Genomic DNA, 24,566 nt, shown 5'->3' on the forward strand with positions numbered 1-24,566 from the left:
GAGGAGCCCTCCAATCTCTTGCCTGCAGATGGGGCCATGACGTGCTTGGACACCTGCACTATCTGATTGCCCCTTTTTCCCCCATTTCAGGGCCATTTCTCATCCCAACACAGGCACTGGGGAGGGAAGGGAGGAAAATTAAAGTGCTGCAAAAAAACCCATTATTGCATGGCACCACAAGGGCGAAATCGGTTAAATATTGCCCCCCTAGTTCCCCAAATCTGACTCTGGCCCCTTACACATGACTGCAGTGAACAAGGCAAAGCTGGGAGCAGCCTCCAGGTGAGGAATGTGACAGCAATGCCTGGAAATAAGACAACCTTGTGGATATAAAATTTGTTTAAAGACTACTTGTGTGTGATGACATTTGCTTTTCCAGCTGGGGCAGCTTGTGCCAGGAACTGAGACCAGGAACAACCAGGGGTGGTTCAAGGGCAGGCAGCTTCACCCTGTGCGACAGCCAATCCCCAGCACTCCTTTCTCCTCGCCAGGAGGGCAGCATGGCCACAGCAGTCGCACAAAACCCCTGTGCTGACACTGGCCAGAGCTTCATCTCTTGCTGTTGAAGAGACAAAAAACCCTCAGAAGGCAATGGGTGAGCCACCAGAGGCTATGGTCATAAAGACTTTTGGAGGACTGGATGAGACCTGTGAGGTGAGATCACTTTCCTATGATGCATCAGGCCTTCCCTCTCTCCCTCCCCGTGAAAAAGAGGTGCAAAGTGAAAATATTTTAATTTCTTCGTGGGAAAGCAAAGCTCTAGTGCCTGCTCTTACTTGTGGGAAAAACATAAAGTGAGTTGATCCCTGCTTTCCAGGGAAGGCAGTGGAGAGAGGCTTTTTTAGGGAGATTATTTGCTTTTTTTGGTGTTTTGGTGTTTTTTTTTTTTTTTTTTTTTTTTTTTTTTTTTTTTTTTTGTGCATTCAGGAGAAAATCCAGTCTCATCTGCAATCCCTAAGGAAGGTGTTGGCAGAATTTCTGGACTGGAGAGCAAGTGAAGAGAAGAGACACCAGGACTACCTGGTACAGGGGGTCCCCTCTGTTCTTCAGCAGTCTGAATGAGTATTTATTTTTCCCCAAGCCCCTCTTGAAGAAACACATGGGATCATATCCAAGAGGCATCCTGGCGCCCTGCAAAGATCTACATCCAGTTGGAGTGGTTGGTGCAGATCCTGGGCAGGTTTGGCAAGCACCACCTCCTTGTGCAGCTGCTTATTTTCCACACTGTAAATCAATGTCATGGTGCTGCTCATTTTCATCCCAGACTGAGTAATAAAGGAACATTTGTTAACATGGAATTAACACTCCCCCCTGCTTCTCAGGGCCTGGATTGGTTTTGGACAGAATATAGAGAGGAATGGCAACAGGGGAGGGAAAAGGAGAACCGTGGGGTGAAGTACGTAATTACCCTGCAGTCGCTAATTAGCTGCAACCTTAGCCCTGCCCCAGTGTTACAGCCTCCCTGGCTACAGCGGAAGCACTTTTGTCCTTTAACTCGGACAAATTAAGAAAGACGGAAAATTCAGGTCTGGGGATTGCATATACATTTCTTGTCTCCTCCAGGAGATGAGTGAAGCCGAGCGGCGCCGCATTGAGGCTGACTTTGAGCGGCTGCGCCGGCTGCTAGCGGAGCAGGAGCGCACCGTGCTGGGGCGGCTGGCTGAGCTGGACCACACCTTCGCAGCTACCCACGCCGAAAAACCATTGCGGGTGACCGAGGGGGTTGCACAGCTCCACAGACTCATCGGACAGCTAGAGGCCAGGTGCTTGCCCCAGGTGAGTGCTTACCCGAAAGCTGTCCCAAAGTGTTGCCTATGGCGTCTTGAATTCCCTTTTTTTCCTCCCTTTTTTCTTTTAGGATGTCGGGAGCATCATAAGTAGGTTATGTGGCAACTGGTTGTTTCACGTCCCTATCACTCCAGCTGTGGAGAGGTGCTTGGCTGCTACATCCATCACATAACACCTGTCCCTGTAGTTTCTTTTCCCAGCTTGAGTGAAATGAGGCTCCACCTCCCCTCGGGGCTCCCCAAGGAGCTGGGGAAGAGCCTGAGCTCCTGCTGCCACCAAAGCGATGCTCTGTGGGAGGCCCTGGAGAAGTTCAGAAATCAGAGTAGAAACCGGGTATTTTAGAAATTGGAAAGAGTAGGAATCAGATATTTTAGGAGAACTCAGAGGTATTTTATGAGAACTTGGAGGCTTTGGGGAGGAATGCAGAGGTATTTGGGATAATTCAGATATTCGGCTATATTGGAGGGTGGAATTCAGAGTTATTTTGGGAGGAATTCAGTTGCATTTTGGGATAATTTAGTTATCTGGGGAGAAGTCAGAGGTATTTCAGGAGGAAGAGGAGCTTGTGCAAGGGAAGGGCAGCAGGAGGCTCTGCACCTGCTCACTCCCCACCTTCTTCCCTCCCCCCAAACACGGATCGCCCCATGGGTCTCCCCACAGCAAAGACAGCGCTGGAGACTGGCACGATACCTCTCCCACAGCTTTTGGCAGAGACAAAAAGTGTGCTGTGGGATGAGGAGGAGGAGCAGGACGAGGCCAGGGAGCCCTGCTGAGGCCAGGAGCTGGCTGGTGGCTCTCAGGGGGTCATTGCTAGGAGCTGCAGGACATGGACACAGTAGATGGACTCTGCAGGATGCCACCTGTGCATCTTCATTTTAGGTGCTGCCCATATTCCTAGGGAGACAAATGGTTTTATGACAAGCTCCCCTCCCAGCTGCTTTAATTAGCAGCCAATCTAGTGTTGCTGCTCACCATGTAGGTCATGAATTAAAAAACAAAACCAAAAACAAAACCCCCACAAAAATACCCACCCCCGATTTTCCTTTTGTGCACACGTGTGTGTGTGTGTGTGTGTGTATGTGTGTATGTATAGGCTAGATTTTAAGGTATTTCTTGGTTCCGCTGGGCCAGGGAGAAGGGAGCAGGCGAGCGAGGGTCAGCGAGATACACGGGTCCCGGTTCTCGGGTGCGGAGTGGCAGACCGGTCCCGGGGCCTAAACTTGATTTGAGAACAGCACGTCTCGCTCTTTCCGCCGCTGGAAGCGGCTGCCGCGGCTCTGGCTGTCGTCACCCGGCTGCCCCCACACGATAAGCAGCGCGATAAGCGGCGACTCCCCGCGGGGCCGCGCCTGTGCCGTCCCGCGGTGCAGCTCTTAGTGGCCATCCTCTGCTGCGGCTCTTTATTTCTTTTATTCTGCTCTATACGTTCCATTCACATCTCGCCCCCCTCTCGGTGCAGCTCTTTTGGCGACACCTGTCAGAGGCGACAGTCACCTCCCGGCACGGCTTCTAGTGACTGGCAGCCGGGGTGCGGCCCCTCTGCCGCCGCCCCGCCCGTACCGCGGCGCAGTTTCTGGAGCCTGGGCAGCGACCAGAGCGGCTCGCACCGCACCACCCACTCGGTGCGCCTCTTGTAGCGCCGTCTCGCCCGCGGGGCAGCTTTTTTGGTGATTCCGACACCGGGACGGTTGGGTTCAGCTCCGGTATCGCCTCCTCGCCCGTCCCGCTGCGCAGCTTTTTGGGACGCGGGGCAGCGGCCACCGCGAGGGGCAGGTCACGCCACACCGAACCGCACCGCCACGGCCACCCAAGACAGCGGCCACCCCGAGGGGCAGCTTTTTTTCGCCGCCTCGCCTCGCTCGCCCCTTCGTGTTAGCCCCTTCACCGCCATCTCACCCCGGGGAGAAAATTTCTGGGAAAATACTTAAACCTAGTATAGCCCTGACTTCTCTTGTTGCTGCAGAATCCTTATGCAAGCTGAGATTCTTCTTCGAAAAGAACAGTAAAACCTTGAAATAATTAAGAATTAACTAAGCATTAGGTTGGTCTGCTGTTAACTAATCTTCCAGGCGTTTCTTAGAAGGAAGTATCATTTTTAAAAAAGTTGGTGTTTGGGATTTTTTTTTCTTTGTTTTGTTTTGTTTTTGCCCCGAGACATCAAAATTTGGGTTTGTTTGGGTTCGGTTTCGCGGTTCCGCCCTGTCCTCCACACCTCGGGATGGAGGTCCCGCCCCCTGTGTGGTGGGACCGCACAGCGCCGCTGCCCGAGATCAAACAATGGAGAAGGAGTTTTTCATGCGCCCCCACCCCCCCACCCCCGGGCAGAGGCAAATCTGAGGCTATAAATGGCGGTTTTTTGGGAGTTACGAATGCCCTGTGTGGGTTTTTTCCCTCATAATTTCTCCCTAGTTTTTTTTTTTCCCTGTGAAAAAGCCAAAGCTGATCAGTTTTGGGGCACAGCGGATTTTACAACCCCAAGCCCTCAATTTTTTTGGAACATCGAACTTCTTTTATTGTTTTATCTACCTTATTCATAACTATAATTCCTAATTAGTATTTTAAACATAATGTGTTCTTAATTATTTTTATAGCTCTACAATAAAATTTGCAATTATATTTGTATATATATGTACGTGTTATATTAAATGACATATAGTACATTGAAACTCCGTTAACGCTATTATAGTTAAAATACAAACAACGCTGGGTTTTTATTTCACTTAAACCCTCCCGCTCCAAGCTGGTATTCACATGAGCTCCAGGGAACTCTGCTCCCTTGCCACACGCCTGCTTTAATCCTTGTCTCCTGGAGCCCCCTTCTGGCCTCACTCTGCTTCTTCCCCCGGTGCAGCCGGAGGGGTTAGAATTCGCCTTGTAAATAACTTGTCCCTCCCAGGCCTCAGCTGCCGCTGCCTGTGTTCCCACCTGTCCGTAAATCCCCGCTGGCGTTGGCCCGAGGGGCTGTTCCATGACTGAGGCGGTGGGAATGTCGGACCCGCCCGGGGTTGCCTTTGTTTGGCAGGTTCCGGACGCCGGCACCAGCGTCCCGCCCCGCCGCCGCCTCCAGGAGCACCCTGGCCAGGCGCCAGGTGCGCGCCTCCCCGAGTCCGGCCTGTCAACAACCGTGGCTGCGGGAAACGCCATCAGATACCTCCAGGACGAAACCACCTGCGCTGTTTGCTTGGATTTATTCCAGGATCCTCTCGTGATCCTGAGCTGCGGCCACAATTTCTGCTGGCGCTGCCTGTTGTGGCGTGCGGCAGGCGGTGCTCCGTGTCGGCAGTGCCGGGTGCCATTCCTGCGTGGTAGAGATGCCTCGGGTTTTAGCTTTTATATTTTTCGGATTCTGTACTGCTTTAGTGTGTAGTTCTGAGCTTCATATTAAGGGATAATAAGCTCTCTTCATAGAGTAGGTAGACAAAACAATTCCTTCTCTAGCTGGGGACCAAGGACAACCAATCCAAATCTCAGACCCAAGAGCATAAACAACGGACTGAAGAGAGGAAAACAAGAAGGATGGGGACTTCCAAACCTAAAGCTATAATTGGACAATTAACTCCAATATGCTAATGGACCTGAACTTATAAAAGTGAGAGATCTCATGATCAGTCATCCATTTTGTGACTATTTTGGATTCATTTTGGGTGTAGTCCTGGCTGGGCTCTTGTGTACCCAAGGTGTATCCACTGAGGCCTTTTAATAAATACCTACTTTATTCTTTAACTCTGTCTACCCTCTGTTCTAGGTCAGCCTTCACAAGGCATCAGTGGCTTCCGCCCCAACCGGCAGTTGGCCAACGTGGTGGTGGCCGTGCAGGAGGTGGCTCTACAGCTGGTGCAGGATCTGTGCCACAGGCACCAACGATCCCTCACTCTCTTCTGTCACAGTGATGGAGTCCTTATCTGCACCACCTGCGCCAAGCATTGCGCCAACTCTGCCGTGCTGCTCGAAGAGGCCGCTCGCTGCTACAGGGTGAGTGGATCCCTGGCTTAGACACTCTCCCCCTGCCTGAACGACACTAATTTCCCTTAAAAACTCAGCCCCCAGAATATGTATTTTGAGCAGAGGCAAGGATTTTCCCTGTCTTTCTAGGGGGGAAAAGAAGCAATGCAAGCATCTAGAAGCCAAAACTGAGCTGAAATGCTGCAATTTGGTGAGGGTTGAGTATGAAACAGTATAGCAAGTGGTAGTTTTGGGACCAAAACTAAACACTGGAGATTTCAAACTCCTGCTCTCACCTGGCACCTGTGCTGTGGAGGGTTCCTGTTACGCTTCCATAACAGAGGGGAAATGGGGGGTCCCCAGAGGGGGTTTGGACTTGGATGTGGGTGCAAGGAGTGGGAAAAAGGGGATGGAAGCATGGTCAGAACTTTTTAAGGTCTGGTGGCAACTGTTTTACAGGGGACCTTGGAAAGATGGGATATCCCAGCCTATCTGGGAGATCTGTAGTACCCAGGTATCACTGTTTGTTTACATAACTGTATGAATAAGGTGAGGGTGTGCATGCAGCATAACTGTGAAGTTAATTATAACATGGATATGAATGTACATATCTGCTTCAGTGCAGCTGCAGAAGATGGTGAGGATGGGGCCATCTGTGCTGGCCATATCCCTGGTGCTTTAGGGGTTCCAGAGCCATCTCCTTATTTTCTTCCCTTCTCCAGGAGTATAAACCCCTTTTCCCTGCAGAAGCAGTTTGAAGCTTCCCTAAAAACCCTGCAAGAGGAGGACAAGCGATGTGCTGGGCTGACTGAGGCAGCAAAGGAGACAAGACAGGAGATGCTGGTGGGTGGTGCTGCCATCTGGGTGCACCATGGGGGCCACACTGCTTCATTCCCCCTCCAGCATCCTCCTCCTTCATCCCCCAGACTTGAATCAGTGCTGAAAAGCAGAAGCTGTGAGTGATGCTGAAAGGGCCCTGCCAGGTGCTGAGTTCCAGGAATCACAGTTTCTTTCCCGGTTCCATCGCCTGTGCTGGAGGTTGGAGGAACAGCAACATGGTGAAGCTGCCGAGATGTCATGGATCCAGCAATGCCACGCAGAGCTCCAGGCCAAGTGCCAGCAACCAGATGGTGACCTGCTACGGGTGAGACAAAACTTGGCCCCAGAATCTGTTCCCCCACTTTTGACGTTTATTCGCAGGAAAGCAGCCCTAAGCATCTTTATCCCTTCCTCTCCAGGATGTCTGAACCACCTTGAACAGCTATTTGAGCCAAGAAACATCACCAGGAACACCAGTTTTGGCCCCAAGCCCTCAATTTTTTGGATCATCTTCTCCCCCTGTGGTCTTTTCCTCTGGGATTTTTGATTTGGAGCTAATGATGGGTTGATGGTTAATCCAAAATTTGGTTATGATGGGGGAATCTTCCATCATATCTTGCAGGAGTGGGAGCCTTGCCCATGGAAGTAACGATGTCCCAGTGGTTCTCTAGCAATGGGAAAAGAAAATTTGGGAATTTCTTGGCATGAAACACCCCAGTTTACTCCCCTCGAGGTGCACAGAGAGGAAGGTATAGCCATCACTGCTGTTGATGTCAGAGCTGGAAACAGCTTGAGGATTTTACTCGCAAAACCAACATGCTGGCAGAGGCAGTGACATAGTTTAATGGTGCTTGGAGGGTAAAAATTGGCAAAAAAGGGAATTTATTAAGCAAAAATGGGAAGGCAGATTTGGCTGGAAAGTGAAAGCATCACAGATGCTCATTTATTTAAAAGAAAAACAGGGATTTATTCCTGATTAACCTTAAGGGAGGGAAGACTGAAGGTGGGAGGTGCAGAATGCTGTTGATGCTTAATTAGCACCCAAATGAGGACACTAATTATGTGTGGAGAGAGGTGATGCCTCAAATGAAGGGGGCTGTGTCTCCTACCTCAGGTGGTCTTGCCTTCTCTGTGCAGCAGGGTGGATATGGAGAAGGCTCAGGGCCAGATCCAGAGGTAAAAATCTTTGGGGTCATCTTCTATTTCCAGATGTGTTGGAGTGCTCTCTGGAGGAAGCCTCAGAGGGATACTGGAGAGGTGAGTCTGGCTTCAGGGACTTACTGAACCCCCATTTGGGTTCAGTGCCTGGAGCTGATGCTCTGGTGCAATTTTTGGAGGTGATATTCCAATGCATAGAGGCTCATGAACATCCCTCTCCCTGCCAGCAGCTGTGACTCGATCCAGTCACAGCTCACCCCCAAATCCTGGTGTCATTGGATGGCCGGACTGCAGGCCACCAGGAATCACCCCCAGCTCCTCTGCCCTCAGGAGTGGAGTGTTTTGAATCTCTCTGCTATGTTTTGGGTCAGCATGACTTTGTAGGGGACTGTCATTGCTGGGCCATGAAGGTTTGTCCTGGTCCTGACTGAGCACTGGGAGTAGCTTGGGAATTTGTGTCCCAGAAGGGCTGCTTCGGTCTCAGCCCCAAACAAGGGGTTTGGGCTATGGGGCAGTGGTTGGGGCAGCTGGAGGCTCTCACCTGACTCAGCCCTATGTCTCTGCCCCACAACCACACTGTCTGATGCATTGAGGTGGCTGTGGATTACCCTGGCGGGTGGATGGCTTTCCGTGATGCTAATAGTCAGACTGAAGTCTTTGCCTTTCCCCCACCCACTTTAACACTCTGGCCACTGCTCTGTCTGGGCAAGGGGCCAGCTTTGCTTACCCTCTGTCCATGAGTCCCCCCAAAATGCACTATGAACCTCCCAAGTGTAAACAATTCCACCATCCCAGCAAACACTCCACTCAACATCAAACAGCCCCACTCCTCCAACAGCCTATTTAATTTTCCTTAAAACATCTAATTTAACAATCATATTTCACTCTTTTGCTTCTCAGTGGGAGAACAGAGGTATTTTTAATTCCTCAGCTGTTTGTCAGTGGAAGCATGGACCAGACCAGGGAGAATGTCCCTAAAAGATTTTTAAAAACTCACCTTGAGGAAGAAAATGGGCTTTGCTGGTGCTGCTAGATGTCTCATGATAAGTTTTTGCAAGTGGAAACTTTTCTCCTTGGGATTTGTAGAGAATTTAGGGGAAGTGGGTTAAAACCATGTTTCACGTCTCTCAGGATCACTCAGGCTTGGGCCTTTTCAGGGCTTTGTATTCACTGCCAGGATGTAAGCAGGGAGAGAGGCCACAGACAGAATTTCATCCCCCATTTCACTGCCTGCAAGTGAATAGAAGGGGAACTAAAACTAAATGAACCGTAATCTTGAAGCAGCAGAAGGTTGTTGTTAGGACTCAACCATGTAATAAAGTGCTGTTATCAGCAAGCCCAGACAGGACTGGGCAGGTCTCTGCCTCTTGCAGTCCCAGTCACTCCTTTGCTGCCAGAATTGCTTCCCCATCCATGTGCACTCTTCACCTTGGTGTGAGGAAGAGGAGAAACTACCAGGAAATGCAGCAACTTTTATCTTTGGGACCCTAATTTTAGACAAGTGTCCTGACAAAACACAGATCACAGCTAAACCCACATTACAGCCCTGCTCAGTTGTATAATTAGTTTTTTCCCTGTTTGGTTCATGGTGAGGTTGGTGTTTCCTTGAAAGACAAGGTCCAGTGATGTGTAAAGTGATGTTGGTTTGCAGCATCCTGCTCCAACAGATGAACTTCCAAGACTCCATCCACTTTTCATCTGAAAAGCTTTATGGATATTTAATTTGAAAGTAAAAAAAAAAAAAAACAAAAACCCCCCAAACAAAACCAAAACAAAAACCCAAACAAACAAACAAACAAACAAACCTCCAAAAAACCACCAGAAACCACCCAAAACCACAAACAAACAAACAAAAAAACCAACAAAAAAACCCCTGCCTTTTTGTAACTCAGTAACCCCACAGTTTGCTCTCCAGCATTGGAGGGGCAAGGAAATCAGCCTCTTTTTGCTCAAGGGCAGCTCCACAGTGTCCTGTCAGCAGCTGGGAGAGCAGATGGTTGGGTATGGAGGGTGCACAGCCCCCAGTGCTTGAGCAGAGCACTAGCTCTTGAGCAGAGCTAGCAGATGCACCTTGCAGCCCTCACACAGGGACCTCAAAATCCTCCTGAGTGACAGGCACACCTCATACCAGCTGATGAAAGAAGCTGTGGGGAGTAGCTGAAGGGTTTTTTTTCTGCCCAGGGGTGGAAGATTTTTCCACAAAGCTAGAGCCCAGGGTAGATTTTGTGGAGGTCTGTGGCTTGAGGATGAGCATTCCCACAGGGGAGTTTTAGCCATTGCCTCCTGCTTCTTGGAGAGAAGCTGTTCCTCTTCCACTAACACCTCAGGAGCAGACTGGGAACTGTGCATCCAAGGGAAGTGCAGCAGGCATGGAGGGGCAAACCTAAGAGAGGACTACAGGTCCTCCAGGATGTTAATCTTCTCATGCTCCTCATTGAGGTCCACTGTAAGTGGAAAGAGGTGGATTTTGGGGATGGGTTTACAACTGTTCAACTTTTTATCAACTGTTAATGATTTCTTGGTGTTGGTGGGTGCTTATAAAAATGGAGATCAAAAGGCACTTTTTAAAATCAGCAGCTTGTTATATCCAGAAGGCAGAAAATACAGCTCCAGTGCGCAAACCAGAGGGGTGTCTGTGGTTTTAATCCTCTGGTTTTGGGTATGTTTGCTCCATTTTGGGCCTTCTGCCCAAGGGAGCAGCTAGCACACTGGGAGATGGGAATTTTCCGCCTTGAAACAATGCTCACAGGGAAGAAATCCCCAAATTAGGGAGGAACTTGTTAAAGAAATGGTGGCCTCTGCACTGCTGCCTTGAGGAGAAAGTGCTCCCCAACCCCTTTGTTTTTGTTGGAGGTTGATAAACCCCCAACCCCTTTGTTTTTGAGAAGACTGTCCCCTTTTAAATGAAAATAAGACTTCTTGTTTTCAGCACTAGCAGTGGACATGGGGAAGAAACAGCTCCAAAAATATTCCTAAACCCTTCCAGAATTAGCCTATATGCTGCTTGGAGGGGAGGGGAGGCTTAAGTTTTTCAGGTGTTACCAGTTTGCCCAGTTGCCCCCTCCAGGGGCCTTTTCCCCTCTTCTTACCCAGTTTATTGGGATAAAATGTTATAATTTCATTTATTTTTTCCCATTTTATAATTTCTCTTGCTCTGGTAAGAGGTTTTTTCTCCCCAGAATGAAGCAAAGCAGAATGTCTCTCCCTCCAAGTCCCTTCATTTACCAAAATTCTCTCCAAAAAAGCCACATCTGAGGGTTTATTTAAGCTAAAACGGGCTTTTTAAAACACAGGATGAAACACTATAGTGCATTATAGGGCCTTAGCAACATGAATAGAGCTAATAGCTGGGTTGAGCAAAAGAGATCTGAATTTTGGGTAATTTTTAGTTTTTGCCTTCTATTCTGTAAAATAGTCACTTGGTATGGACCCATGCTTTAGATCTGAATTTCCCACATGGAGGATTTTCCCCCTGGAACTACGGTGAGCCAGCTATGCTTTGCTGCTCACCCAAATCCTCCACACAAAAACTTAGCAAACTTCAAAAAAAAGTATGAACTGAACTTTGTCTTTAAATAAACTGGTTGAGCTCAGTGATTTATTGTGTCACTCATAACCTGGGACTGGTGTCTTAAACAAGGTGGTTTTGAGCCACACTGCAGTGCTGCCCCAGGTGGGGCAGTCCAGGGAATGGGGACAGGCAGAGGTGGGGATATTCAGGGAGAAATTGATCTGTGAGAACAAAGACATCTGGGATAGGGGGTTGAGGACTTAGGGGGGAAGAGACCTCTGGGACAGGCTGGGGACCCAGGGAGGTCAGGGAACTCTGAGGCACGCAGATGACATGCAGTGTTGCAGGTCAGGGGTGGGTGACCTACCCATGTTGAGGTGGGCCCGTACCCAGCTCCATGATCCTCTGCTCCCCCTGCACACTTTTGCTGGGTCAGAGTTCACCACTCTCATGTCTGTCTTCAACAGCCAGCCCAGGGGAAGAATGAACTTCTTTATACTGGCACTTCTGTTTGACCAACAGTGATTGATGTGACTGGCCATAAAATAAGTGCCAAGAAGCAGGAGGACATTGGTAGTTCAAAGCAGGTCCAAGCCCACTGTAAAGACCAGATTAATGCTGTGAATGCGGTGTCCTCGGAGAAGAGTCAGGAAGCATCACTCAGGTTTCTAGGCCACAAGGAGGTGCTCCAGCTCACTCCTCACCTAGAGTGTAAATCATGGATGATGATGATATTAAACCCTGCCCTGAGTCTGATGCGGGAGAGGGAGCAGTGTTGCTCGGGCCCATCTCAAGTTCTCCCAAGATGTGTGGCGCTGCTGCAGCCTCGCCAAAGCTCAGTTCAGGGGCAGCAGCAGCATGGGTGGGGAGGCAACCCAGGGACTACATCTTTTGTACCTCCACAGCCCATGGGTTGGGGCAACCCCAGCCCCTTCACCTGGCTTAGGGACACCCCCCACATACCCACATGACCCAGTCTGGGGCTTCACCCCAAGCTCTGCTGCTCCCATCCCCACCAAAACTTTGCCCTTCCCTGTGGCACCTGTCCAGCTTTAGGGTGGCAGCTCTGAAGCGAGGGGTTAGTTTTGAGATCAGTCTTGCTTCGAATATCTCAAACACAGCAGGTTACATTTTTTTTATTAGCTTGAAAAGAAATCTCTTTGGGCAGCTGTCCCAGTCTTTTCTTCATGCAGGGCTCCAAGCATCCAGTCCCAGCTAGCTGCTTTGCTGCTGGCTCCATCCAGGGGGACTGGATTTGCAGCAAATGCTGCAGTGCCCGGGATCAGTGTTTGAGGTCAGAAGCTGTCTGGTGCTCTGCTAAGGTGGTGGGGCCTGGGGACGAAGGACAGAGTTTAGCACCCTGAAGCCCAGGGGCATTTGCATGGCCAGAGACCCTCAGGAACAGGGTACTATTCCCTGCCCTCCAACATATAGGCTGTTTTCCCACACTGGCCAGGGCCATCTCCACAATGCACTTCATCTTGAACACACTGAAGGACTAGCTGTCCCATCCACCAGTCACCGCCCCTCCATCCTGCTTCCACCCCTCCTCAGCCTGCCCCAGACCCCTGCACCTGCCCAGGTATGCAGATAGAGCCCTGCTCACCCATCACCAGAAAACAGCTAGTGCTCTCTCCCCCCAGCACTATATCCTGACAGGCCATACCTAGCTTATCCTGTGCCCTCTTTGCCACCTCAGGCCTGTGCTCCTGGCCCTGATCCATGTGGTCATCCATACCCAGCAGCTCAGTCATGCCAGGCTGGGAAGGAGAGAATGGCTGGCTGCAATGTGGGGCTCAATTCAGCATCCCCCAAGCAACACTCTCTACCCATCTCTCCTTGAGGAAACTGAGGTAGGGTGGCTTCCAGATGCTCAGCATCTCTCCCCCAGCCTTGTTCCTCCCTGACATTCCTCCCTTCACCATCCCTACCTTTTTGGAGAGGTGTAGGACAGCCTTGAGTGGTGCACTGGATGTGTCCTGACCCTTGCAGCTCTGCGACTTGAGGAACTTGCTATTGACCAGCTTCCTGAGGGATGGGGCATGGAGATGCTCATTGTCGAGCACTGTGGTATCCTGGGCTTCATCCCATTGTGCCGAGACTGGGGAGAGGGTGCTCCCTACTGACGCATGTCCCTGCTGACTCCCCTACAACTGCTGCAGGAAACCCACGCCTGTCCCACTGTGCTGAGTCCCCACTAAGCCTGAGATCAGGCTGAGACCAGATACAACTGGCAATATGTGGCTTCAGTGCCACTGAGACCAGGGCCTGAGCAGTGCAGTAGGGGCTTTAAAAGCCCAGACACCTGGGGCAAGTACAGCTGACTCTTTGTGACCCCCTCTGCTCCCATGCTCTGCCCAGGCCTCCTGGCCCACTCTGTCCCCCCTTCAGGGCAGAGATCTCCCTTGCCAAGGCAAGACTGTCCAGCATCCCAGAGGCCAGTGATGGGTCCCCATGTCCCCTACCTGTGACCGTGCTGTTGTGCTTGCTCCTCTGTGGTGATGGTAGAGGGGTGTGCAGTGTGGCTGCCAGGCAGCGGTGGAAAGAGCGGCAGTGTGTCAATGTGCCTGGGGAGGGCAGAGTGGCAGGTGGGTGACAAGGGACAAATGAGCCACCCCAGCTTGGGGCAGAGCACCAAAACCCATAGGATTGTACCCTGCATCACCCCTCTGCCTGCTGCCCTCAGGGCGGTGTTCCTGGAGGGAACACTCCACATCTGAAACACATGGCTTCAGAGAGGGCTCAGCAGAGCCCTGGAGTCAGACCCTCCAGACACCTCAGCAGAGTCTAACCCCTGTGCCTGAGACAGAGCATCACCAGCACCCATCCCCTGTCCCACCCACACAGACCCCCAATATACCCGTGCTAGGTGCTACTCACGGGCCAGGCACATGCATGTTGAGCTGCCGGTCGCAGGACAGGCACTTGTAAGGGACCAGCAGCCGCCTAAGGGAGAAAGGGCTGGGTGAGCTCCTGACAGGGCTGCAGTGCACACAGCCAGCAGCTCACAGGCAGCAACAGGTGCCAGGCACGTTGCTGCAGAGAACCTCAATGTTTGCAGGTGGAGCTGTGGCATGTTGAGCCTTTCCACTCAAGGGGACAAGGAGATAAGCTTGCCTTGGCAGCACTGGAACTTCTGAAATGTGGCTGTGGCCCATAGCTACCCAGAACAGGCAGGAATATGAAGGGAATGGTGCAGGCACCCACACTGCCATCCAAACCAGCCCTTTCCCCAGTGTCATTCCCTTGTCAGTGCTCACAACTCCCTTGCATCTTGCCAAGGTGGGCAGGTCATGACTGAGGCCTGTGGCACCATGTGTTGCACCCTTGCCAAGACGAACAACCCGCTGTTCTCCATCCTTGAACCTCTGCACCCACACTCCAGTTCTGGTTTGGACAGCTCAGTTTTGCAGATGCCCATTTTTGTGTCTCTTTTGATGTGGGGAACCTGATACTGATGGGTGAAGAAGGTGTAGTTGCTTTGTCAGCATCCCTGCAGTTTGTTGCCTACATTTTTCTGATGCCAGGGTACCATACAGGAAGGAACAAGGCCAGTGCTGTTGCCAAAGCCAGTACCATCCCACTGCACTCACTGCTTAATTCCAGCAGCGTCATCAATCTCTACCGACAACTCATCCTTGAGATCTTTAATGATCCTTGCCCAGGTATCCTCTAGCTGCTTCCGGAAAGGCCCAAGCTCCAGGCGATCCAGCTGTAAACAGATGTACCCCCTTAGCCATGGATGGAATATGGAATATGGTAGTCCGCAAGGAAAAGCCAGCAGAAGGGGAAACCTCAGAGGGAGGTTGCCTCAGGCTGCAAAGTGCCAAAGGAGCCAGTTTTGTACCGTGAGGATAAGGCACCCCTCACCTTGGAGTCCAGGGCATCACTGAACCGCTGCTGGGCCTCCTGCCAGCGCTGCTCCTGACCTAACACCCGTCTCAGCAACTCCCGCATCCTCTCCTCCAGACGCTCCATGCTCGCATCAAAATGGGCGCAACTGACTTTGCTGCCCAGGGCAGCTTTGTCCACTTTCTAGCAGGGAGGAAAGGCAGGAGAGCGGTGGAGGCAGGGCCAGCATGTGTTGGGGACAGAAGGCAGAAAAGTTCCTGTGGGGCCATTGTGCCCTTTTCAGGGCTGTGTGGCCTGCTTACTCCATCACCCCCATGGGGTCAAAGGGACTTAAAGAGGGAGACAGAGGGACCTGGCAAGGTATCTGCAGCCAGTCTGGAAGTACTCACACCCTCCCCCTTTCCCATCCAGGCCAGTTTTGCCACTGCACGCCCAAAGGGAAAAGGGCATTTGTCACCCTGCCCAAGATCCCTTGGACTGAAGACGGACCTCTCAAGACCATACCAGCAACAGCAGGTCCTCCTTGTCTGCTTTCTTCTCAAGACCCTCCAGGGACCGGAACAGAGCCTTCCAATACAGAAAGCATCTCATGACACCACAGCAGGGTCAGAGCTGTGTTCTGGCCAGCCAGTGCTCCCTGCTCTTTGGAAAAGGCCATTTGAACCAAAAAAGGGCTCGCGAGCAGGTGGGCAGGGGATCAGACCTCTGTGTGATCAGACCAGCCTTGGTGTGACTGGGGGATAATTTGACCCTGTGGGGGTCCAGCCACCAACCTCGATATCTTTCTGATGCTGGCGATGGTCATCCCGGAGGCTCCCTGTGACATAGCCAAGCTGCTCGCAGTCCCCTTCCACCCGCACAACAGTGGCCTGGATGCTCTTTAGCAGCTCCTCATCCTGCTCCAGGGAGAAAGATGACAAGATGGTGTCATGCAAGGGGTATCTGGCTGCCCTCAAGGACAGATCTGGGTTACTTGGCCATGAGCCATGAGCCCTCAGTGCCAGCCAGACATTTGTATCAAGGCTTTAATTTCCTGCCATATTGCCAACCCGACCAAACCAAACTGGGAGGTAGCAAGGGGCTGCTCTATATTACAGTGAGCACAGACAGAGGGTCCCGATACAGCCTCCCAAGCGCCCCCCACCCCTGCCATGTTGCCAGCTGCCCACCTGGGTTTCCTGTGGCAGTGACCTCTGCACCTGGTGTGGCACCAGAGAGTCCACCTGCTGCTGGAGCCTTTCACAGCGGTGTAGGAGCTTCCTCACAAGCTTGATGTCTGAGCTGCTGTCGGGGCACACTGCCTGTGACTCTCCCTGCTGCTGACCCACAGTCTCCATCATTGCCCTCAACTCATTCAGCTGCAGAAAGGGGAGAAAGAATCGATTTTGAGATAGAATGGATGCAGCCAGAAGAACCTGGTGCTCAGATGGCCCTGACCAGGCAGGGAATGTGGCCAGGAAACCAACAAGGAGCAGCCCATTCAAGACAACAGTTGGAGTGCTGCCTCCAAACCTCACCCGCTCCTGAAGCTGGTCAGCTGTGACCAGCTGCTTCAGTGTGGCCTTGGTAATCTTCTGCTCCTCTCTCAGCTCCTTCTGCTCCTGCTTAATCTCCTGCAGTGCAGACCTAGCCAACAAGATGAAGGCACAGGGAGGCTGAGCCTCCACAAGGCCACCTATGAGGTGAGCTTTGCTTTCCCAAACCTGATGCTCCTGCATTGCCACCTCCCATACCTCCCGGCTCCCCTGCAGCCCCATAGGATACAAAATCCTCTCTCCATCCTCTTACTCCAGCTGTAGGGGGATCTTGTTGGTGCCATCCACTTCGCACTTGGCTACAGTCACATCCAGCTTTCCAAGGGCATCCTGCAGCTGTCTGATCTGGGAACGGTGGTAGTGGCAGAGTCAGGGCATGGGACCCCATGCTCACCTTTGCCTGCCTCCTCTCTGCCAACTCCCTCTAGCATCCTTGCAGCCCCCTTAGGGACTACTATGGGCTTACCTTTTCCTTCTCACCCTGCAGATCTCTGGCCAGGTTCTGCAGGGTGGACATCTGGCCCTGGAGCTCAGATGGGTCTCTGATAATGCTCTCCGTAGCTGGAAGGCCTTCTTGGGAACCAGGCTGTGTCCCAGTGGTGCCACTTTGGGCACTGGGGGTCCCTGTCTGCATCCCAGGGGTGGTGCTCTGGGTACCAGGGCTCTGCCCCAGCTTGTCCATGTCCGAAGTGTGGGGCTTGGCAGGGGCAGGCTGGTCGTGGAGGACAAGTGGCTGGCCAGCAGCATCCTGGAGGTTCCCCTGGAGAGGGACTGCAGTCAGGACCTAGGAGCATCCACAACTGAGCATGCGCCCAAGCCAGAGAGATGCTGGGTGGGCTTTGGCTGCCAAGTACTGGTAGATCTTTACTTTCTTTCCTTCCCAGCACCCATTTTCCCTTTTTTCAGGGCTGTTAGTTCAAAGTGCCTCAGCAACCCTTTGGCTGAAGCAGGCAGTGACCTCTACTACCAGCGTGATCTGCAGGCAGAGGTGGAGGCCTCCTAGTGGGCAAGGCTGAGTTTCCATGCTTCCCCCCACAGGACACTCTGCCCTCCCAGTGACCTTCACACTGGGTGACACCCATGGACATAGGGCAGGGGTGGCAGGGCAAGGTCTTGAGAGACAGGGAAGTGGGGAGAGCCCAATTCCCTCCCAAAAGCAGCAGCTCACCTGGCCAAGTGCTTCCTGGATCATCCGGATGCCTTCTCCCATGCGGGATTGTGTGGCCTTCATCTCATTGATCTCCTTATGGAGATCCTTGCAGAGATCTGTGGTCTAGGAGAGGGGGGTGGGGGTATAAACCTCAGGGGAGGGTCCCTGGGGACCTGCAGGACCTTTGCCTGCACCATGATCTGTGGGGTACAACCAGATAGTTGGGCACTGTGGGTTGCACTCTCCATTCATCTGTCATGGCCGGATGCAGCTGAACCTCCAGCGCACAGACAGGTCACTGGCTGCTGTCTCAGACCTACAACATGGTGATGGTGGCAGCTCACCTGGCCAAGTGCCTCCTTGATCCTCTGAATTTCCTTTCCCATGATGGACTGCACAGTCCTAATCCCAGCCATCTCCTTGTGGGGCTCCTGGGAGAGAGCAGCGGCCTAGGAGAGACAGGTGGCAGGGGTGAGCCCCAGGCAAGCAGCTCCCCAGAGACTCCCACTCCTGTGTTTGGGAGCCTATGGCACACTCTGGGTCAGCAGGAAAAGACACAACATGGGAAGGACCCAAAGCACCCAGAGCAGTGTTTCAGCTCCAGATTTTCTCTCCAAATCTCCCTCCCTTTCCCACAATGAAAGTCAACATGCTGCTCGGAGCTTGGGCTTCAAGCAAACCTTGCTATAAGGACACAGACCCCAGAGGAGGGGGCGTCTTGGGGGGAACACCCAGGGGGTGGGAAAAGCCTCTACCTTAGAGATGCCACTCTCTTTGGCTTCAGTTTTCTCCATCTGTCCCATGTCGGCAACCATCGAGGTGACAGGAGAGCCGCTCCTGGTCCCCTGCACCTCATCCTTCTCGGGCGGCTGCTCCCCTGGCAGCTGGGACGGCTGCCCTGTGTCCCATGCTCCAGCCTCCGTGCCGGTCCCGCCCTCCTCCTCTGGCGGACCGGTGCGTGATGTGGCGGGATGGCTCTGCCCCGGGGCAGGCGAGGCTTCCTGGGCCCCCTCCTGGGGGATCACGTCCTGCAGACCCAGCAGGCTCAGGTGTCCCAATATGACCTTCAGCAGTTTGCGGAGCGCCTCCAAGTTAACATTGACTTCGGGCGTCCCGATGGCGTCATCCAGCAGCTGTAACAGGCTGACTGAGGCCATGGCTGCTGCTCTGCCCGAAAACACAGCACCTGTCCTTCCTCTGTGCTCGGAAGGAAGCTGCAGCTAGGAATGTGGGCAGCTAGCAGCCTCCTTCCGCCTCTTCCTCTGCCTTCCTGAGCCCCGGTCGCACGTGCCTGTGTTTGTGGTGTCGCTTGTTGCCAGGTAACGTCTGGCCCTGGCAGCCGGCTGTCGCGGAGTCATGGGATACGCCGGATTGGAAGGGACTTCTTCCAACTCATCGAGTCCCATGTTTGCAGCTGTGGTGGGCCAGGGACCCCTGGCTGAAGGGGTCCTCCCTGATGGCCCCCTTGTTCATCAGCCACCCCACCTTGGATTGGGGAACAGGTGGTTAGGAACCTCAAAATTCCCTTGCTCCCTTTGATCTCCATCTCCATTCCACCTTGGGCTGGGAGGGACAGCATTAGGGGCACCCCAACCCCCTCCGACCCCTCAAGTGTCGCCCCCCCTTCTTAGGCTGCCCCGGTACAGCACAGTTGAGGGCAGTGATACAGCTGCCATGGTGCTCCGTCGAGCTGCGGGGCTGAGTAAGGGTCATGCAGGAACTCAAGTGCTTCAGTGGCAGGCCTAGACATATACGCACATGGACACATGGCCTGAGTTAGGGAGCCCCTGGGGACTCAGATATCTAGATGGCCTCTGGATAGGACCCAGATGCCCAGATGGGCTTTCAGGGCCAGAATGGGATGCAGATATCTGGGTGGCCCCCCGCAACCAGGAGGAGACACATGTGTCTAGGGTTCCCCCCAAAGCCAGAAGTGGAACACTGGCACTGTCCCCTCATGACCAGAAGAGGATCCAGGTATCATTTGGGGGTTCTGAGGGGAGGCAGTGAGTGGGGGTTTCCCCATCACCTTCTGCACAGTGTAGTGGGTGGCCTTGGAGTTGCTGTCATCCTAAGGGGATGACACACCATCATCACATTGAACTCCCAAACCTCCTTTACCTCCACTGCCCAGACATGGAGGGGAGCAGCCACTCTGTGCGGCAGCCTTTGCCCCATGACCCTTAGGCCCCAAAATAGTCCCCCAAACCAGTCCATGGCCCACAAACATCCACCATGGACCACAAATACTCCCCCAAAATGCCTGGCCTAGCATATTCAGCCTCCAAACCACCCCCAAACCACACTGCTCCTATTGCCCTCAACACCTCCCATCCCAGAATGGCCCAGTGATCCCGGTACTCTCAGCCCAGTGCTGCCAGTACTCCTACACTAGGATTCCCAGTATAGCCCATCTCAGTGCTACCAGTGTCCACTGAGAACATGCAATGAGAATGCCCTCCCAGGCTGCCAGCAAGCATGTCCTACCAAGCACAGCCAGGCCAGCTCCCCCATCCTAGTGCTTCCAGAGCTCCCACTAGTCCCTGTGCCACTGGTGACATGCAGTGGGAAGGCAGCTGTGCCCAAGATTTGCTTTGATGTAACCAGGATTTACAGCTCAAATTTTAAACAAATCACCTCTCCTCTGGTGAGAAAGTTGTGAGTCATTTTAACACCCTGGCCCTGACCCTGAGATAGCAGATGCATTTGGGGGTAGTGGAGGGTCATGGAGCTGGGAACAAGGCCACCTACCTCAGTGTGGGGATGTCACCTGTGCATGACCCTCAAATGGCATGTCCCCTAAGAGTCTGAAGGTCCCTGACCTCAAAGGATCCTATACCAGTGCCCAGAGGTTCTTGTCCCCAGGAAGTCCCCATCTCCACTGGAGGTCTCAAGCTAGGAGCAGTACCCTGAAATAGGGCTAAGGGTCTCCATGGGTCTGGGGAAGGTCACTGGGCTACAGGTTCTTATGGGTCACTGGGCACCCTGAAGACCTTGACCCTGTGAGGGGCAAGTGATGCAGAAGGGGTTTGTGTGGTGATGGCAGGCTGAGGGCACAGATCCCACGGTGTCCCAGCATGGGGGTCCACTGGCTGCCTCCTCCCTGCCCGTGCACCACTGGTCAGTTTCTGTTCGTATCAGGGAATGTTAAAGAACAAGTGAATTGCACATGTCATGGTGGTGGTTCTTATGCAATTTTAGATCTTGTGGAGATGATATAGTTGACCTGTGCGTGTTGACAGACCTATGTATGTTTATGTGCAAGTACTTTCTTTGTTCAGAATTAAGAGTCAACTAAAAGTCCCTGAGTATTTCAGCAGAGATGGGTGTGTGGGTAACCTGGTCCTCCAGGTCAAATTAAATTAAAGTCACAAACACTATTCAAAATGCAGAGTCCAATCCTGTGATAAGCTTCTGCAGCCCCCAAACCCCTACAAGAACGTAACAACATGGTGTAAAGGACCAAAATTTGCAGATGGCTTTCTAACAGTGATTCTTTACCACTCTCCAAATCTTTCAGACCAGGAGACTATGGAAAAGAGGAGCTATTGTTCAAGCAGGGTGTTTCCACATATACAGAAGGTACATACTTGCAAGACTGTGTCAAGAAAAGCATCCTTAGACTTAAGAGGATCTTCAGCATATGGTTTGGTCTCTTGGTTGTGAGTAGATGGCAAAACAATACCATCAACACCTGCTCAGTTGAATCTGATCCAGATAAATAAGTTGTAGGTAAACAATCACCTGCTTAGTGTGTGTTTAATAATAGCATACTCCGAATTCAGGTCATCTGTAGTTAGAGGGGCTTCTTGCAATCTCAGTACTCTGCTCTTAAGCATCTATTTTATTGGAGGAAGAGAGTAATTCTTGCCAAAACTACAGCTAAATCACTAGAGACAATAAGATAAATCCTGAATTTGATGTGGTTTGGTTTTCTTGTTATAGCTAAAGGAACTCTTAAGGAGAAGATAGTAGGCTAAAACAAGAGTAAAGAGAGAAATTATTTATTTATAACACAATAGGAACACTGTTCACAGTACATCATTAACAGGGTGACTACATAATAAGGTGATCATAAAAGGGTGACTTAAAAAGCTGGTTAAAGACAAGGCATAGATTATAGGCTAGTCATGGAAACTAGTAGGCTTTTTCCTCCCATAAGTAAAACTGCACAAATAAAGACTGTCTCATACTGTTTCTGCAAAGGTAAAAGATTGATTTACTCAATCTGTACATTTTCTTTATATTGTATAAATTTACCAATACTTAGATTAACGTTTTCATATAGTTTATGATGTTAAATTTAAATACAGTATTATGTCTCATTAATTTAAGGTGCAATTTATCAAAATCTACAGTAAATATTTTCTTCTTAATCAGTTCTCTTTGGCACACTTCTGGTCTGTCTAAATACAAAAGCGTAGGATTGAATCGAGTATATAACACTGCAGGTACTTGGAGGGTTTTTTGTTAGCAAATGAATGTGATTTTATGCTTACCACAACCTTATTCAGAAAGAAGTAACTGTATATGAATTTCAGTTTAATTTGTATATAAAATGGCTAACCAATGTGCAAGGCAGAAAAAAAATTGTTACAGCAACTCCTCCTTGAGAGAGTGATTTTTTGCACCATGGAAATCTTGTATAAAATGTTATAGAAAATGAAGATTTTTAATGAGGAAGTTCTCGGTGCTTCTTATTTTACAGCAAGCCACCTGAAGACATGATTTTCTAGGTCCAGAAATGGTTCATAAGATACAGCTTAGCTGACAGGTTGGCACTGTAGTGGCGTTGCAGCTATAAACTTGCATGTTCAACTGATAAACTAAACCAAAGAGCCAAAAAAATAATCAGTCTGTGTAAGAAGTATAATGAAAGTGGCTTCTTTCTATGAGAAAGGTATCTTCCTATATTCTTGATATATGTGTGTATATATATCTATCTGCTTTTATTGCAAGGAAGAAACATTTAGAATTTGCACTCTGCACTTTTGTCTTCATGACCTTTTGACTGATATAATACTGGGCTGACTAATACTTTGTTAAAATCATAAGTGGACAACAGAAAATAGACTTCTGTTTCTGATGGAAATGTACGAGGAGGCCATCAAAGTTGACCTAAATAGATAAAGTATAATTTTACAAAAACTCTTCAAATGCCAGAAGAGCAAGCTCAGAGCAATTTAATGCACATCTGAAGGCCAATACCAGCAGCTGGCATTCACATGAAAGGTGTGAGGAAACTTAGCTACATAAATACTGGACCTCTTTCAGTGACTAATTATTTCACAATTGAATGAAAACTAAAGCCTATTTACAGTAAAATGTACTTAATTCAAGGCCCTTCTGGTCTGTTTTTTCCTGAATCACGCAAGTAGTATCCCCTCAGCTGCAGAAATTAGCATTTTGGCAAATGATCAAGTTACAGGAGTTGTCAAGTACTGTGCAACCTGTTTAGAAGGCAAGGATGTAAAAAGGGATTTCATATAGGTACTTTGTGATGTGGTAATGTATAATGTATGCTGTGCTACTCCTGAGTAAAACACATTTTGCTGTCCCAGCTAATGACCCATTTATGAGCATGCTGATTCTAGACAGGCATTTCACAGCCTCAGGAATAGTATATATTCTGAAACAAACAAACAAAAAAAAAGTATTTTACAACTGTCTTTTTCCTTAGCCTATCAGTAAGGACTAACAATGGTGAGTTCAAACTGTTGAGGGAGATGATGAGAAGGGACAGAACTGGTAAGAAGAATCAGAGTCTGTGTGGTAAATCAGCTGTAAGTGAGATGTAATTCATTCTCAATTTCCTTTAAGCTTTTTGAAATATTGCATATGGCCATCTCCCTTAGTGCTCCTGTTTTATCTGAAAGCTACTGGCTTTAGAACTGGGATGTCTGTGTGAAGGATATGGTATCAGATTTATCTACAGCAAAGCCTCCGTTGATGTAAGATTTCTTGGCCTGTGTTTCATCATTATCAAGTATTCCTGTTTCCAAGGCAAAAGGATTGACTATGTTGACTTCAGAGGTGACATCCATCTGCTCCAGCTCCTTTTTGGAGAGCTTCTCCACTACTCCTGTACCAAAGGCATCTCCTAAGACATTCACCATTGTTCTGAATCGATCCCTATGGAACAAAAAAGTTGTCAGACAAACCATTCAGTTATTTAGAAAATCCTTTTAGTAAAAGTAAAGTACTCTAGCTCGTGCAGCACTGTTTTCTTCCCAGTGCAGATTTAGGTAATTATTCAATTAAAAGAAAATAGTCTTTTAAAACAAGAATCAGAATTTTACTCACAGGTATTTGAAGAAGCATGGAGTAATTTCAATGAGAAATGATTTTGTACAGGACATGCAAAACTGCAAGTCATGTCACTTGTCTGTTAGAGCAGTAATTCCACTGCTGTGGCATAGCCTTACAAAATGCTGGAAGGATCACCTCTCAGGCCCCTGAAGTATGCTACAAAGCTGGTTCTCTTCCCTGTAATGATAGACTGTGGGGTGCAGCAGCAGAGTCTGCATTGTGCCTTTTGTCATTCCAACAGTCATGTCCTCAGCCAGAAGAGGACCTAGCCCAGTATCTCCAGTATTCTGGCCCAAAACTGGAAAAGGGAAAGGCCTGTCTTCTGTTAGCTTCTCCTTATTAAAGGACTGAAGCACAAATCTGTACTAAAAAAGTCACTTAAAGGAATATGATACTCCTGCACTATTGAAATGTGACATGCAGGCCTTACAAACCTGCTGCTACTTGGCAGAGGAACAACAAACCCTTGCAACATAACAAAGTTTGAAAATCGACATGGAAT

General features: G+C 50.4%; 3 protein-coding genes across 16 annotated transcripts in view; 1 reads left to right on the top strand and 2 right to left on the bottom strand.

Moving 5' to 3' along the window:
* Positions 1-77: 77 nt before the first annotated feature.
* LOC128802580 (E3 ubiquitin-protein ligase TRIM11-like) lies at positions 78-21,495 on the top strand. Of its 12 annotated transcripts, none has more exons than XR_008435490.1 (9): positions 78-282; positions 380-654; positions 1,082-1,180; positions 1,567-1,776; positions 5,534-5,760; positions 6,453-6,874; positions 6,969-7,298; positions 7,759-7,806; positions 21,276-21,495. XR_008435490.1 is itself a non-coding variant. In XM_053969129.1 (7 exons), exons 2-7 carry the CDS (start codon positions 592-594, stop codon positions 6,660-6,662), a joined length of 726 nt encoding a protein of 241 aa, XP_053825104.1. In that variant the 5' UTR covers positions 78-282; positions 380-591; the 3' UTR covers positions 6,663-6,695. The 12 variants fall into 12 exon arrangements, 4 of the variants coding, with proteins under 4 accessions (XP_053825104.1, XP_053825105.1, XP_053825107.1 ...); XR_008435493.1 differs by lacking the exon at positions 21,276-21,495 and adding an exon at positions 11,686-12,198; XR_008435492.1 differs by lacking the exon at positions 21,276-21,495 and adding an exon at positions 7,935-11,455.
* Positions 12,330-19,252, bottom strand: LOC128802577 (glutamine-rich protein 2-like). Of its 3 annotated transcripts, none has more exons than XM_053969125.1 (16): positions 18,511-19,252; positions 18,100-18,204; positions 17,774-17,878; positions 17,072-17,365; positions 16,859-16,950; positions 16,588-16,696; positions 16,240-16,428; positions 15,844-15,966; positions 15,575-15,637; positions 15,089-15,253; positions 14,812-14,930; positions 14,099-14,164; positions 13,684-13,785; positions 13,150-13,246; positions 12,885-12,978; positions 12,330-12,550 (listed from the first exon to the last, which is right to left on the bottom strand). In XM_053969125.1, the coding sequence occupies exons 1-16, from the start codon at positions 18,910-18,912 to the stop codon at positions 12,501-12,503; spliced, it is 2,175 nt and encodes a 724-aa protein (XP_053825100.1). In that variant the 5' UTR covers positions 18,913-19,252; the 3' UTR covers positions 12,330-12,500. The 3 variants fall into 3 exon arrangements, with proteins under 3 accessions (XP_053825100.1, XP_053825099.1, XP_053825101.1); XM_053969124.1 differs by having other exon boundaries at positions 17,072-17,389; XM_053969126.1 differs by lacking the exon at positions 12,885-12,978 and having other exon boundaries at positions 17,072-17,389.
* Positions 21,496-21,743: 248 nt separating the features above from the next.
* SLC1A1 (solute carrier family 1 member 1) overlaps positions 21,744-24,566 on the bottom strand; it is a 49,501-nt gene continuing 46,678 nt past the window's right edge. Inside the window, exon 12 of the mRNA XM_053969127.1 lies at positions 21,744-23,887. Within this exon, the coding sequence (XP_053825102.1) occupies positions 23,641-23,887 (247 nt within the window). The 3' untranslated portion in view covers positions 21,744-23,640. The remainder of the gene's footprint in view (positions 23,888-24,566) is intronic.

The sequence above is a fragment of the Vidua chalybeata genome, chromosome Z (assembly GCF_026979565.1).
Source record: "Vidua chalybeata isolate OUT-0048 chromosome Z, bVidCha1 merged haplotype, whole genome shotgun sequence".
NCBI lineage: Eukaryota > Metazoa > Chordata > Aves > Passeriformes > Viduidae > Vidua > Vidua chalybeata.

What these genes read in the sequence shown, in the direction of transcription:
- LOC128802577 (XM_053969124.1), bottom strand. Translation starts at nt 18,912, where the DNA reads ATGGCCTCAGTCAGCCTGTTACAGCTGCTGGATGACGCCATCGGGACG. An exon ending in TCAAGGAGGCACTTGGCCAG is followed by an intron (nt 17,879 to 18,099) that starts GTGAGCTGCCAC and finishes CCCCTCTCCTAG; the next exon opens with ACCACAGATCTCTGCAAGGA. An exon ending in CTGACCAGCTTCAGGAGCGG is followed by an intron (nt 16,429 to 16,587) that starts GTGAGGTTTGGA and finishes CCCTTTCTGCAG; the next exon opens with CTGAATGAGTTGAGGGCAAT.
- LOC128802580 (XM_053969129.1), top strand. Translation starts at nt 592, where the DNA reads ATGGGTGAGCCACCAGAGGCTATGGTCATAAAGACTTTTGGAGGACTG. An exon ending in TTGGTGCAGATCCTGGGCAG is followed by an intron (nt 1,181 to 1,566) that starts GTTTGGCAAGCA and finishes CTCCTCCAGGAG; the next exon opens with ATGAGTGAAGCCGAGCGGCG. An exon ending in AGGCCAGGTGCTTGCCCCAG is followed by an intron (nt 1,777 to 5,533) that starts GTGAGTGCTTAC and finishes CCTCTGTTCTAG; the next exon opens with GTCAGCCTTCACAAGGCATC.